General features: G+C 34.4%; 1 protein-coding gene across 1 annotated transcript; it reads right to left on the bottom strand.

Moving 5' to 3' along the window:
• Nucleotides 1-10,664: 10,664 nt before the first annotated feature.
• On the bottom strand, nucleotides 10,665-13,561 carry LOC143600291 (uncharacterized). Its single transcript, XM_077078021.1, has 3 exons — nucleotides 13,315-13,561; nucleotides 12,184-12,371; nucleotides 10,665-11,078 (listed from the first exon to the last, which is right to left on the bottom strand). The coding sequence occupies exons 1-3, from the start codon at nucleotides 13,532-13,534 to the stop codon at nucleotides 10,665-10,667; spliced, it is 822 nt and encodes a 273-aa protein (XP_076934136.1). The 5' UTR covers nucleotides 13,535-13,561.
• Between the last annotated feature and the right edge of the window lie 1,444 nt (nucleotides 13,562-15,005).

Consider the following 15,005-nt stretch of genomic DNA (forward strand, 5'->3'; position numbering starts at 1 on the left):
TGAGCCTCCTGCATGAGTATCTCGCGTCTTCCTCATGCTGTGTACTTCCTCATCACTGAACTCAGTGTGTGCAGTGTGAACAGAATGTCCTTCTTCCGGCGCGCGCGGCCTTTTTGTTCCATGAACAGTTTGTTTATCAAGCGCTTGCCTTTGTGTTAAGTCGGCTAGCTTTTTCTGTTTGACCATCTCATTGTACTTGTCTATTAGACGCCGCTGCTCGTTTATGAGCCATTCTTTAGGATCATTTGTTTCATCTTCTGGACCCATTGGTCCTTTTTGTTTCGCGCCGGCAAGATTTTGTAACGTGAGATCGTCTGGAGGAGTTTCAGTCTGGCCGTGAGGAGTTGTGATGAAGGGACGGTTACTGGTGGTGCGCGTAGAATCACGCGGCACCCTCAGAAACTGTTGTCCCTCATTAACATCCTCACGTTCAATATCCTCCAGAACTTGATCAACGTTATGAACGCCAGAAACCATGGTGATTTTTTTTATATATAGATCTCATGAGATCTGATTGCCGTTGTAACAGTGGATGGCGCCAATGAAGAAACGTGGATCGACTCACTGGTAGACGATCTACTTTCCTCGGATGTGATTATGCTATTTCACCGATGATTTCTCTTGGATCTGGGTTCTTCCACCTACAAAATGAACAGCACCGTAAACTTACCCCTCAGAAAGGGACAGAGGGGTCCTCTTTGGGGTAACCCTCCGGTGTGAGAATAAGTATTTGTGGGAGAAGATAATAATAAGTGAGAGTAAGGAATTCAGAGTGTATTTGCTTAATAGCAGAATACTCTGTGATTGTATGTTATCAGGTGATATTTGATGATCTGTGTGTTATCGTATGTAACTGAATGATTGAGTCTCCCTCCTTGTGGAGTTGATGCTGTATTTATAGTGCTAGGGTTTCCACTGATTGGGCTCAGCCTTGTTGGCCTCCTCCAATTGCTCTGCGCCACGTGTCCTCTGGGACACCTGGTGCTTTCTCATTGGTTGTAATCACGTGGTAGCACATGTGTCATGCTGAGTTGTCCACCTTTCATTTGGCAGCTGTCAACATCAGCATATTCTTATTCCTTAAAAAGATACCTTCTGGAAGGTTGTCTGACGTGCACAATCAAGGTTGCCCTAATCCTGATTTGGATAAGGACGAGGTTGATTATGTGCATGTGTGATATGTGCCAATCCTGAGGATGCGCGAGGTCTTATCTTTATTCTCACGCGCAGATGTTTCATGCGCAGATGTGATATGCGCCGCGCGCTAATGTGGTATGCGTGAGCATATGTGATGCGCGAGCATATGTGTGCCTGGGCATATGATGCCTGAGCATGTGCGGTGCCTGAGCATGTGTGGTGCCTGGGCATATGATGCCTGAGCATGTGATGCATGAACATATGTGATATGCGTGAGCATATGTGATATGTGCCATGCGCGTAGGTTTTGGCTTTGCGCCTTCATAATGTCTTGATTTCAAGCTTCTTGTCTATATCTTGTGGGTTGACCCGCCTTGCTCGATGTTGAGGCGGGTACATACCTCTTCAAGACCCTTGTATTTTTTTTTGAAAGATCGACTATAATTGTGACTTCGACGAGGGTTAATTTTTGTGACTTTGACGAGAGGTTAATGTTCAGACTTCGATCGCCCAACTGCCTAGTTCTAGTCCCGGCGCTCAGAATTCAAATTTGTTTGGGGTTCTGGACTTGTTCTATGTTAAACCTATTGTGAAGTTGTGAACTATTGGAGAAAAGGGGTTAACTCTACTGGGCTTATTTATTCTTAGTAAAAAACGCTATTCATTAAGTAACTAGACGGGTGTCCGTGCGATGCAGCGGGTGTTTGAACCTGCTAATAACGTACAAATATAAGTGTTTATGGTTCGGTTAAAACCTTGAAATCGTTTAAATCGGTCATTGGTTTGACTTCTTTTTCTTTTTCTTTTTTACTTTCGGTTTGTTGGTCGGTTTCAAAATTTTCGAAACGTAGTGAACGGTTGGTTCGCGGTTTATATCGGCAACCGGTCATATGAAACCAGAAAAGACTGTAAATTAACCTAATTGCAATATGATTTCTTTTGTAATCTTTGTTATTATTATTTCACGTCCTAGATATTCCATTATTATTTACCATTTATGTGGCTAAAATTATCATTTTTTATTTATAATCATTTCAAGTATCATATTATGTTGGTTTATAGTTAAAATTGATGGTACTTTTAAATTATTAATTATTTTAAACTAAATTTATTATTAAAGTTTAAACTGTGAAATCAAACTGGAACCAGGCCGTTAGTAACGATTCGGTTTCAACTTTCAATGGTTGAGTTTGGTTTTGGACGACAAAAAATCAGTATTAACGGTTGGACTCACAAGTTTAACTTAAAAACCATCAAAACTGACACTGAACACCCATACGTAACATATTATTTTATTTAAAATGAAAACAAAAATTACAACAATATCATATCCAAATTAAAGAGAATAAAATGCTTTTTTTATGGTGCAATTTGTTTATAAAAATATTAACGTATGAAAAGGCTATAGTCGTTTAAAATCATGGGTGGAAAATTAGTTTACAAGTTAAATTAAAAACATAATATGGTTAAAGATGAGGGACCAAACTTGTAAGTTGAATGGATTGTGTTTAAAAGACATGTTTACCCTTACTAACACATGTACCTCATGCTTTAAGTGTTGTAAATTACTTAAAAATTGGTGTCCTAATTTGCCCTTGTTTGATGTATTATATATAGTATAGATTGATTATGGACTATAGTAACTTGACTACTTTATAAATAAATAAACGAACATGTCCTAACTTAAAAACATGTCCCTAATATGCCCATAACTAAATAAATTTCGGTCACTCTCAAAATCGGGGCTTCAACGGTGGTTGAGGCTTGACCTACATCTGGGACGGCCATGTGTTTATGATTAAGATTAAAACCTATAATTAAATGGATTTAACAAAAAAAAAATTTAATCCTTGTTCGTTAAGCGAAAGAAAGAATCATTTGTGAAAGCATGTTAATAACTACTGTATTAACTATTAAGGATGAATTTATGCATCGTCTCAAACTATAGGGACTAAATACGTAAATGTATTTTAAATGCAAGACCAACTGATTTTAGTTACGTACGGTTATTGCTGTCGAGTCAGCCGGCACTTAGGTGGGGACCACATTGGCTTTGCAAAAGCTTGTGACGTCAGCAACATGGGTCCTAAGGTTTTTGTGTTTGTGGCTTAATTACGAAGAAATAAAACAGGTGTCATCGATCACTGTTGGATACGTGTCACTACCCCCATCGGCTGGCTGTTTAGCTAGAAGCCTTTAGGATTGTAGCTAAAAACAGGTGGCGTGGCTTGGGGTCGGCGCGCCAAGCCGACTTACGGAGCACTAAATTTGATTAAAAAAGAAAAAGAATTTGATGTTAGATTTTAATTAAAAAAAAGTTAATTGCTTTAATTACTAGTTAAAGTTTAAATTACACTTCTTTTTTATTAGGCAACAAATAGAGATTTGTATAATTATTTTGTATGGGGTGATCAAACGGAAAAAAAACCATCGTCAGGTGGTCCAGCCTAGTCATACAGGGCCCTTAAGCGTCTCAAAGTTATCTCCAATTTCAGAGAAGCCCACCCATTTGAAGACCCACTTGTTGTAAAATCCGGATGCTCTCATGACCGAATCGAAAATCACAACGATCGCGGGTTTCTTTCATTGTGCCACATATGTTCTTTCCAAGGTGTTGTCTGTGAAGATTGAATACGGCCATCATTAAGAAACTATGCTTCCTACCTCATTGAAAATGACGTCTAAATTACACTTACTAGAATAAATTGATAATATTTAACACAAATTGTCCATTAGGAGCACTAATTGAACACAAGTCATCAATTTAACTTTCACTTGTTGAAGACAAATCATGGATTTCACTTTCACTTATTCAACATAGATAACCCACTAGGATTTAGGAGCACTAACTTAAAGGGGGCACCCTAGGGTGGGGGGGGGGGGGTGTTGTTGCACATGTGAGTTGTTTTATGTAAAAGCGCTCATTGTTTATTATATACAAATCCGTTAACACATACACACAAGTTTGTTCGTATTTAGTTTAATATACCTAGATCCAAACTGTTGTCGTTGGTGATGTTTAGGTAACGTCTCCTTCATAGGTGACGATGGTTTAGACCATGTGTAGTAACGAACTTCAACTATCAAAAAGCAACGTCACGTCACCGCTACCCCTTTGCCCATTCTTTCTTTGGCCTCCATGAATGATGATGTGATAATGGTTTAGTGTCCACTACAAATGATCTTAGAGTGAGACCTCGCTACTATTGGTAAGTGTAGGTGTTTATTAAATAATGATATGAAAGTGATAATAATCTTAATATAAGCTTAGTAGTTGAAATGTGTGTGTGTATAGCCCTATACTGCTCGTATAGGCCTGTCTTACGAGGCACGGTAAACATAAGCTGATACACAAACTGGTGATTCTTATAAAAGTTGTCTCTATGCGACCCATATAGATCTATACGAGTCGTATAGGTCACACATGATGTTAAAATATCTATCCTGGTATCCAAATAGCGTGTGCCATATTAAAATAAAAAATAAGCATAGAACCATACGTGATGTATATCATAAAAATATTTACCCCACGCATGCTAAACGATAAAATCATTAACGTAATTGTAACATTCGTCAATTTTGAGTCTCGAGTATATATTCGTTTTGTAAATTTTCATTTTATAAAACCGACCCAACATTTTTAGAACCTTATTTATTTATTATATAATATTATAATATACGTCGACGGTAAATAAATCAATGTTTGTGATATTATAATATCGTTAAGAAAAACATAAGGAGTTCAAAATGAATTTCGTAAAGTCGTTACGAGTTGTACAAACCTTTAAGCTCGTATTAAACCATTATTGAAACTTGAGCGGCCAAAAATGTAACATTTATAACCTACCTATAAAATAAACAAACCCTAACCCTATCTTATTTATCATCCCAGCCGCTACCCTTAACCTCCAACCGATTTCCGGCCGCCGCAACGATTCCGGCCAACCCCACCTGCCGGACACCACCTCCAAAACCACCACTCGCCACCTCCGGCAACGCCATCTCCGGCCACCGCATACCTCTCCCCGTTTCCGATACACCACCACCGAGCATCACCCACCTCCGACTCCGACACCACCACACACTTGCCCTCTCTTGGTTCCCCGGAAAACCCCGCACCCAAACCCCCTTCCTTTCCCTTTGGTTTCGTTTTTCCGGCAACTGGAAATCCGGCAGCCGGCACCGCAACTCTCCCTCTCTCTTTCTCTCCGTTCTCTCTCCCTCTCTGTCTCTAACTCTCTTCGTCTCTCTCTCTCTCGGTTCTCCCTTTCCCGCAACCGCTCTCTCTCCCTCTCGGACTCTCTCTCTCTCTCTCACTCTCTCTCCGGTTCGTTTTTTTCGAAATCAACTCCGGCAACCTCGTGCTCATATAATAGGTAAAGATGATTTGGGTTTTGATATTGTTAGTTTTTTTCATATATAGTTGTTTTGATTTGGAAAAAGATAAACGATCGGTAATGGATATAATAAGTTCTTGGGTTTAATTATTTTGGTTCGGTTTGGTTGGTACGTTTATTAAATTAGAGGTCTCGGATTCGGGTCATCCTAGATCGGTTTTTGGTATTTTTTCTTGTTATACTTAATAAATTTATTATTACTATTAGTATTAACATAAATACGTAAAGATTATTATTATTATTATTAACTAGATTATTATTATTATTATCATCATTATTATTCTTTAACTATTATTATTATTATCATTATTATTATAAATATTAAAGTTGTTATTAATATTATTAAATATCATATTATTATTATCTTCATATTATTACCATTAATTATTAACAATAATATCATTATAGTTATATTATGAATTCGTTTAGAAATCAAACCGACATCGAGTATAATATCATTATTTACTATCAATATTATTTATTATTATTATTATTATTTTTATCAACAACATCTTAATTAATACTAAGATCTTTATTCTTTAACTATTATTATTAGTATTATTAATAATAATTACGGTTATTATTTTTACGTCATATCTTACATATCTATATATATATACATATATATGAAACATTTCTTTTTAAAATTATCATTATCATTATTATCATCATCATAAATAATATTATTATAAGCTTCATTATAAATTCATTTTCATAAAAACCGAACTCTTGATTTAAAACCGTCTTGCTTATATTTAATATTGGTTATTATTTAAAAGTCCCAATAAAATGATATTATTCTTATTCTAATTATTAATTAAGTACGAGTCTCTAATCATTAACAAACTAACCGGTAACCCGATTTTAACAACCGTACTTCCTCGTTCAATGTTTCCAATATAGTTTCATTATGGTTTCAAGTTCATTAATATATATTACATTATTTATTTTAGCTAAGGTGTTTATCGTTTCAAGTCGGATCTGTTCGTTTATCATTCGAGCTTCATTTATTTATCTATTTACTTCTCGGTTCATCAATCGATGTGAGTACTTTCATACCCTTTTTTCCATCTTTCGTTTTGGGGTGACATTTCGTACTTATCAAACTAAATGCTTCAATTACTTGAATCTTTAAACCCACAAACGTGATTGTATACTTTACTTGAATAATTGCTTGATTTGGTGTTCTATGCTTACATGCTATGTGCCTATGTGTTTATCGCTTTCAGTCATGGGGAAGTCTATAAATCCGTGATCTATCTGGTACTCTCTTATAGCATGGTGTCGTTAACGTAATACAATTAACGATATTCTATTAAATCCTAGACTACTTGGCAACCCCTTGTAGCTAGGTGGCGCTAACGTAATTCTATTAGCGATTGTCAATTTATCCAAGTTGTTGCTTTTATTTATTTTTTTTGTATACAAGTTTCGTGGCTTTTTACACTATATACTTATATGCTCAAACTTATGAATTGCTCACCAACCTTTGTGTTGACAAACTTTATTTTATGAAATGTTACAGGTTTGACTTTTGTTGACTCGAGGACTTGATGAAAACGTTACAAAGACTATTAGGATATTAGTAAAACGAACAACATAATTGCTACTTGTATTCAACTTGTTTGTGTGGACGAGATGTGTTGTTTATTGATTTGTTGAAATAAAATGAGTTGATTAAATATTGTCACTTTAAATAGTGTCTTGTATATTTGTCTAATCACGTTGCATCCCGGCATGTTTCGCCGCCTTTGGTCGGGGTGTGACAATAATCAAAGTGTTTTTAAAAGTTTATTGTGAGTATACAGTACTTTGCTTGTCTTAAAGGTAAAATTAGTGTTTGGGAAGATGAGATAATGAGATTTTTAAAATAAACTTGTCGCATCACTCTTTTGCTTTCAAAAGTTTACGTGAAATTACTTTTACGTACACGTCTAATTTATTAATTATATCTTAGAGAACTTTACAATGGCTTTTAATGTTAATTGGAAGTTAGTATTTAGCTTTATTTTCTTAAGAAAATTATAATAAACTTAAATAAACGCGTATTTCGCATCACCTGACTTGTTTAATAAATATTATGATCTATATTGATCAACCAGTCAATCGAGTGACACTAAACTAAAGTCATCTCTTATGTTTATTGAAGGTGACCCGTAAAAAGAATGTGTAATTAAATAAAATAATGGAATATGGTCGTAGTAATTAACCTTTTAAACTTTAGCCATAAAGCTCGTCAGCGTTAGCTCTGATTTTTATCTATTTCTTTGTTCTTTGGCGTTGTCTTTGTTCTCTAATTTACCCATTTTCACTTTTCAGACATTAATTGTGTTTCTCAAACAAAGGAAATTTAGCTTAATAACATTTTGTCGAATGGGCTTCCTTTTAAGCAATAACCTTGTGCAACTATTGGTGTACCTATAACAATACAATCGAATCTTCATTTATGTTGGTCAAATCATACGAATTAGGATTCGTTGTCTTCTATACTTGATTACTTGGCGAGTAGTTTAATTTCACAACAAATTTCAAAGACATTTTTTTATACCTACATATTTTTTTGTCTACCAAACGACCTAGTAGTCTAGAACCCTCCCCACTTAAAGGTCCTTTCTGTATGTGTTTCAAATATTCTATCTTTTATCAAATTAGAAGAAAATGATGGTCAAGTAAACTCAACTCGGTTCTGGTATGCTCTTTGTTAAACACGGTTTAAACGAGTTTTTGGTTTTTTTTTCCCATAAATTACATTAACAACCAACAATATTGAATAGATGGATTCAACTATGCATGTTGCCCTCCATTTGCCCTAATCTATTTGCCACCCATCATGGTTATCAATATTTTCATCAGAAATAAAAGGCTTTTAAATGTGATAGAGGGAAGCTTTACACATAAACAGATTAATTTCGTAAAAAATCATGGCATATTGACGTTTAAAAACTTTATGAGTCCGACTACATTGTACATAGTGAGACTACACCAAAGAAACGAACAATCAATCACGAAATTGAAGTATTATTATTACGAATTAGCAACCAAATGATTTACACGAAAAGTCGGAAACAACTACAAAGATAGAATCGGAAAACTGATCACGAGCCTTAATTCTAACGGCTATATATCATCCGAACCGAATTTGTTAACAAACTGCTAACAGAACCTCATGCCAAAGTTTCACATATAGTCCTTGAAACTTGTATAATCCCATTTAAAGGACTAACACTTGTTAAGAATTTGACTTTAACATACTACATAGGCTATGTCTTTTAGCACTAAATGTATTGGTAGTCTTGTGTTTATTTTAGTATTTAATAAAGTATTGTATGCATGTATAAATCATTAGTAGGGTTTATAGGTAATTAATCATTTAAAGGTAAAGAGGAAAGCATTAAAGTGGTATGTGTTTTGGTGGAATTGGTTCCTTAATTGTTGCAACTTATATTGATTATTATCATGATAAGATATAACTAATTACGTATAGAAAGAAGAAGATGAAAGTTGCTTTCTAAAAGCTAATTCCCTAATTTACAAAAAATCATTAACAAAATAATAATTAAAGGACATAATGTAGAATTTAATTGGTTTCATAGTGTTTTATGTCTCGTGTTAACTCATTTTATATGATTACATGATCATTTTAACTCGATGTTCTTATATGCATATTCTTGGTTTTATTCAAAAAGGATGACACAGCAGACTCATATGCTAAAAATTTCATTGTACATGATACGAACAAAGAAGAATCGTTTCCACGATATTTCTAAACTCATTTGGTCACATTATGTTTGATATGGTGTGGAAAACATTGGGATGGTTATGAACTACCAGCCACACTAAACTGGCGGTTAATATTAAGACGATAACAAAATTGTAATTGATAGAATGTTAAATATGATTTAAAATGAAAAGAGGAAATTCAATTGTTTTATTTAAACTTTTCATTTAAATTTAGTTTAACCGAAAATTTTAATCCTAGTACTTAATTATTTTAAAAATATTACATATAGATCACAGAATTAAGAATATTATTCTCTTAAATTTGAACGTAGTATTTTAAACTTGTTACAAAAGTACAACTGGCCAATATAAGGTGCCTCTTACTAATATGGCAATATGACTAACTTATATGACATTACATCTACCTAATACAATGGTGCGTCTAAACTTCAATGTTAAAACTAACATTATGATTAAATTGTGCAACTAAAACACTTCTTAAATCCCTCAATTCGTTTTACACATTAAAATGTCCTTTTCACTCGAACCAATCTTGCATGTGTGTATATATCACTAATTGATAGCAGAGTTGCACAAAATACACGGTTCTGAACCTAGCCCGGTGTACCTGACCTGCGGATACGACCTGATATTGGGTTTCTCTCCGAACATGTACCCGGAACCAGACCCGCCGGGACCGGTTTCACCTTTACCGGTCAAAACCCAACCCGGCCATACCCAAAACCCGAAAAACCCGGTCAAAATCTAGTCAAATACCCGACTATATCCAGGTTTGGTTCCTACAAAATACATGGTTTATGCCCCTATAATCAATAGTCACCCTCCCTTAAGTTAAAACCACAACAAACAAGCAAATATCAGAGCCCACAACTTGGGTTTAGGCCCATAAAAGCTTAAGGGCCTACTTTTCAAATTTTACTTTTGATTTATATTAAGGATTTGGGTCAATTTATTTTAAACGGGGCCTGCTTGCTAGCTTTTAGCTTATGTAAATACACACCACTTGGTCCACTGGAACTAAAGGTACAAATACCGGTTTCGGGTCTGTTACGGTCAGCCGGTTTCGGGTCGGTTTCGGTCAGACGGTTAGGATTTGCACTTCTAAATCGAACCTTGTGAATAAGCGAATAATCAGGACGAGACACAATACATTTTCGAAGTCAAATTCTTCAATATCAATCGTTCTTTCAAATTCGATCAACGAATTCGGCATCAAACATCTTAACCCAATTCAAGTGTCACATATTCCCCAAATCTATGCACACTTTAAACCCCTACTTTAGACTTTTTAAAAAACTATAAAAACAAATTATTTACCCAACACAAACAATTAGTCATTAATAAAGAATCATAAAAAAGTATATATATAAAAATTAATAATGTTGTATGTCATGCCACATCAATGCCAACAACATCAAGACAATTTCTTGAATCTTTTGTTGAAGATTCAGAGGAGTATGTTGTTTTATTGTAATGTATAGGCATGTTTTCATCATCGTAGTCGTCGTCGTCAAGATCACTAAATGATACATCTCCATTATTCTCAATGGGAATTGTAAATTTATTAGTAACAATTTTTGGGCTTTTTTTCTTTAACCAATCATCATTATCTTTATATTCATGTGACTCCTCTTGAATGACAGATTTGTCTACAATCTGAATATCATTAATCTCGATCGGGTGTTTTACGGTCTCAGTTGCTGATACATCGAGCGGGACTGATTTCGAGTTAGAATCAGGCATGTTTTCGGAACAAGAACGGGCTTTTAACTCGTGTGCTAGCAAGGCTCTAGCTTTAATAATCTGCATAAAGAAATTAACAAAATTAACACATTTCTTGATTGTTACTTTCTAATAGTGATAATTGCATTACATACCAGAGTTTGAGATGCTAAAATCACTCATAAAACCGACATGAGACATAAACTATATAAAGTAATACCATTTTTTTACTTTAAGGCTGCTAAACAGGTTGTGCTCGTGGGTTGGCGGGTTTAACCCGAACAGGACATGTGTATTCAAAGGCAGACACGAACACGACCTGTAGGGGCGTGCGTGGTGCGGTTTTTGGCTAAAACCAAAACTTCGGTTTTTGGAGTTTTTGAAACCTTTTGGTTTCGGTTTTTGTTTTTCGTTTCGGTTTCGGGTTTTGCCATTTGAGCTTGAAAATTATAGGCCGAAAAAAAGTTGGCAAAAAATAATGAATTTAGGTATAAATAATTTTGTTACTTGTAAAATAATAGACTGTTATACATTTGATCAAAAATATTAGAGTTACATATTTATTAAATTTTTATAAATTACTTAATATAAAATATAAAAAAACAAAAATTTAGGAATTCGGTTCGGTTTTTCGGTTTTTTTTACATGCAAAACCAAAACCAAACCGTTAGTGCGGTTTTTACAAAAACATAAAACCAAACCGTCGGTTTTTGTTTCGGTTCGGTTTTTTCGGTTTTTTGGGTTTCGGATCGGTTTTTTCGGTCTCTTGCACACCCCTAACGACCTATTTAACCAGAATTTAAAAAAAAAAAAAAAACTTAACAATTGGCTTAAACGGGTAAACCCGTGAACCCGCCCAGTTGACATAAACACAACCCATTTGACAAAAAAATCTATGTTTTTTACATATTAAAAACTTTAAAATTCTTAATTCACGTATTATTTATATATTTTGAAGCAATTATTTTTAAACACTGCCATATTATTTTCAATTATTAAAATTTTGGATATGTAAAACACATTTTAACAAACTAAACAAATAAACAAATGGGTAAAACAAGTCAACCCACCGGATTGACACGACCCATTTAGCAAAATGTGTTTGCGAGTTCTAACCAAACCCTAACTTGTGTAATCAAACCCGACAATGACCCGAACTCGTGTAGACCAATCATAGCAGACTTACATTTGGTGTTGAAAGAAATTCAGCATCATTGCATGTGAGTGTTGGATGCAAAAGTACAAAATATATCTTCCAAAAAGAACTCTCACTCATATATTTAGGACACAATTCAATCCTTAATGCATTTAATCTTGGTACTAATTGTTCTATAGCCAAAACATGTTCTTGTTGTGCATCAGAGAGATCAAAATCTGTAGTAATTAAAAAAGCAAACATAACCAAATTATTATATTCACATTTACAATATTCAATTCAAAAACTCACTAATTATTATAGTAACAATTAGATGAATAATGAGAAATCAAATAATTAACTATGATACTGAAATTAGATTAAAATAAGTTGTATTTAGGAGTGCAAACGAGTCGAGCTGCTAACGAACTACTCGAGATCGAATCGATAAATAGCTCGAAATTAGTCAAGCCAAGCTCGGGCCTCATATAAAATCTATTTTTGTTATTAAGCCCGAGCTCGAGCCTTATACGGGAAGATCGTTTAGCTCGTCAAGCCTTAAGTCATTAAGGAAACTAGTGTCTCTTTTGAAATTCTATGTATTCATTTCACACTACAAAACGGAGCTCAATACGAGCTATGGCTTGTTAAGTTACTGCACACGAGCTTGAGCCAAGCTTAGGCTCGTTAAAGCTTTTCTCAAAATATTATAAATAATAAAATATATACATAAGCTAATTGATAAATAATAAACAAACAGAGCCCGATCTTGAAAAAAAGGCTCGTGGGCTGAGTTCGAGCTTTAGAAAAAAGAGCTTGAAACCGAAAAGGCCAAACAGTAACAAAAACCGAGAGATTGGTTTTATGTTATTGTACTAACCTGTCTTATGGTTCGGTTTTTGTATTGCATGTAACAAAAACTGCAAAAATTAAACCAAGCTGAATTTCTAAATTTTTATTTTTTATTTTCTATTTGAAGTAATATATAAGAATTTAGTAAACATGTAACTTAACTATTTTAGCCAAAATATGTAATAAACTAATAATCAACTAGTTATGAATTACCAAAATAACCTAAATTTAATTATTGGAAAAACCAAAAATATCGAAATCGAACCAAAAACCAAACCGAAAGACTTTCAAAAACTGAAAAACCGAACCACACACGCCTAATCGCGTTACCTTCATCTTCGGGTAACGGAAAACCGAGCCACGTTCCCGGATACATTACAATATCATTAACAAACGCCACAACTTCATCCGTAACACCAACCGTCACATCATCACCATCACCCGAATCACAATCCTCGTCGTCATCCGAATCCACCCGAAGGAACTCCGAAGCGAATTTTGATAATTCGCTTCGGACTCTCCCTCCGATCTCCGCCAAATCTCTCCGCATTCCCTCCGATCGCTCGTTAGAGCGACCGGAGGGGCAATTAATGACGCGACATCCCAAAATTGACGAGTTATGGTTTTAGTGATCTCTGATAAGTCATGTTTTACGCCTCTTTGAGGCGAATTATCGACGTTTTGTTCGACGTCGTCGGTTTGTTGTTTGAGGCTTTTGGTGATGGATGGTGACATTGTACGGCTGCCGGAGATACGGTGGTGATCGGAATATATTTATATAGTTGCTTGAAGATGAGATAACTGAGTGTGTGTGTTACACGAAATCTACTTTTTAGAGGTAGTGGTATAACGGAATATAACGGATTTATGAAAATTGTTACTATAAAGATTTTATGTATTAAGAAAAAAAAAATGTTACGTAGCGATGAGTTCGGTATCAAAAATACTGGTAATTAGTGGTGAAGTTTGGACTAAAACACCGAGGAGCGGACTCGAAACGTATACAAAATTTCACAACACAAGGGGGGCCGGGCAAATTTTCGGCCGAAAACGGTTAAATTTTTGCTACGTATAAAAAAATTCGGTCGAAAATAGCTAAATTTTACACTACGTATAAAAAATTTTGGCCGGAAACGGTTAAATTTACACTACTTTTAAAAAATTTTGGTCAGAAATGGCTGAATTTTACACTGCGAATAAAAAATTTGGTCGAAGATGGCTTAATTTTACATGACATGTAAAAATTTTCAGTCAAAAACGGCTAAATTTACACTACATATAAAAATTTCAGACGAAAACGGATAAATTTACACTACTGCGTAAAAAAACAGGGGGCTGGTAATAAAAATAGTGATACTGAAAACCAACAAAAATTGGTACTAGTATGGTGGTATCGAAAATGTTTGGTATAGTCCCGATCCTGAAAACTCAAAAAAGATACCAAAAATACTATGTTTGGTACCATTTACCATTTACTCATCTCTAGTTTTATGTCTCGTTATTTTGTGAGAATAAGGTGTAAACAAGTTGAATCAGGCCCGAACTCAAGTAGTCTTGTTTTAATTTACAAGAGCTTGAGCGTGTTATTTCAGGCTATTTCCAGCTAACGTATAATTTAATATATTTAATATATTATGTTTTATGACTATAAATAAAATGGGTGACGTATGGTATAGGGTTAAACAATTATTACTTATTTATTTGGCATTGATAATCATATGTAATCGGATTGATTATTTCTTATATGTAATTTTGTTTTCTGTTATTTAATCTATCTATCTATACTATATATAATTTATGAAACATGAACAAATTAAGACACTAACATTTTAAGTAATTCACAACTTGTAAAGCTTAAGGTACATCTTCTATAGCATGTAAGATAGGGACAAACTTATCCATTAGAAAATATACATGAAAAAAGTTACAACATTGCCCCTTCATCTTTACTCAACTTTTGTAAATTTTAAAAATTATTACAACTTTGAACCTTTATATTTACCTATGTATTCTTTTTTTAT

The sequence above is a fragment of the Bidens hawaiensis genome, unplaced genomic scaffold (assembly GCF_021521415.1).
Source record: "Bidens hawaiensis isolate Kalapana, Puna unplaced genomic scaffold, B.hawaiensis_p1.1 tig00053902_1, whole genome shotgun sequence".
Lineage (NCBI taxonomy): Eukaryota > Viridiplantae > Streptophyta > Magnoliopsida > Asterales > Asteraceae > Bidens > Bidens hawaiensis.

Bases quoted from the DNA above. Each gene is read 5' to 3' on its own strand.
- LOC143600291 (XM_077078021.1), bottom strand. From the start codon at position 13,534: ATGCGGAGAGATTTGGCGGAGATCGGAGGGAGAGTCCGAAGCGAATTA. The intron at 12,372-13,314 runs GTAACGCGATTA...TAATTACTACAG, and splicing joins TCCGTTACCCGAAGATGAAG to ATTTTGATCTCTCTGATGCA. The intron at 11,079-12,183 runs GTAAGTCTGCTA...TTCTTTATGCAG, and splicing joins AATTTCTTTCAACACCAAAT to ATTATTAAAGCTAGAGCCTT.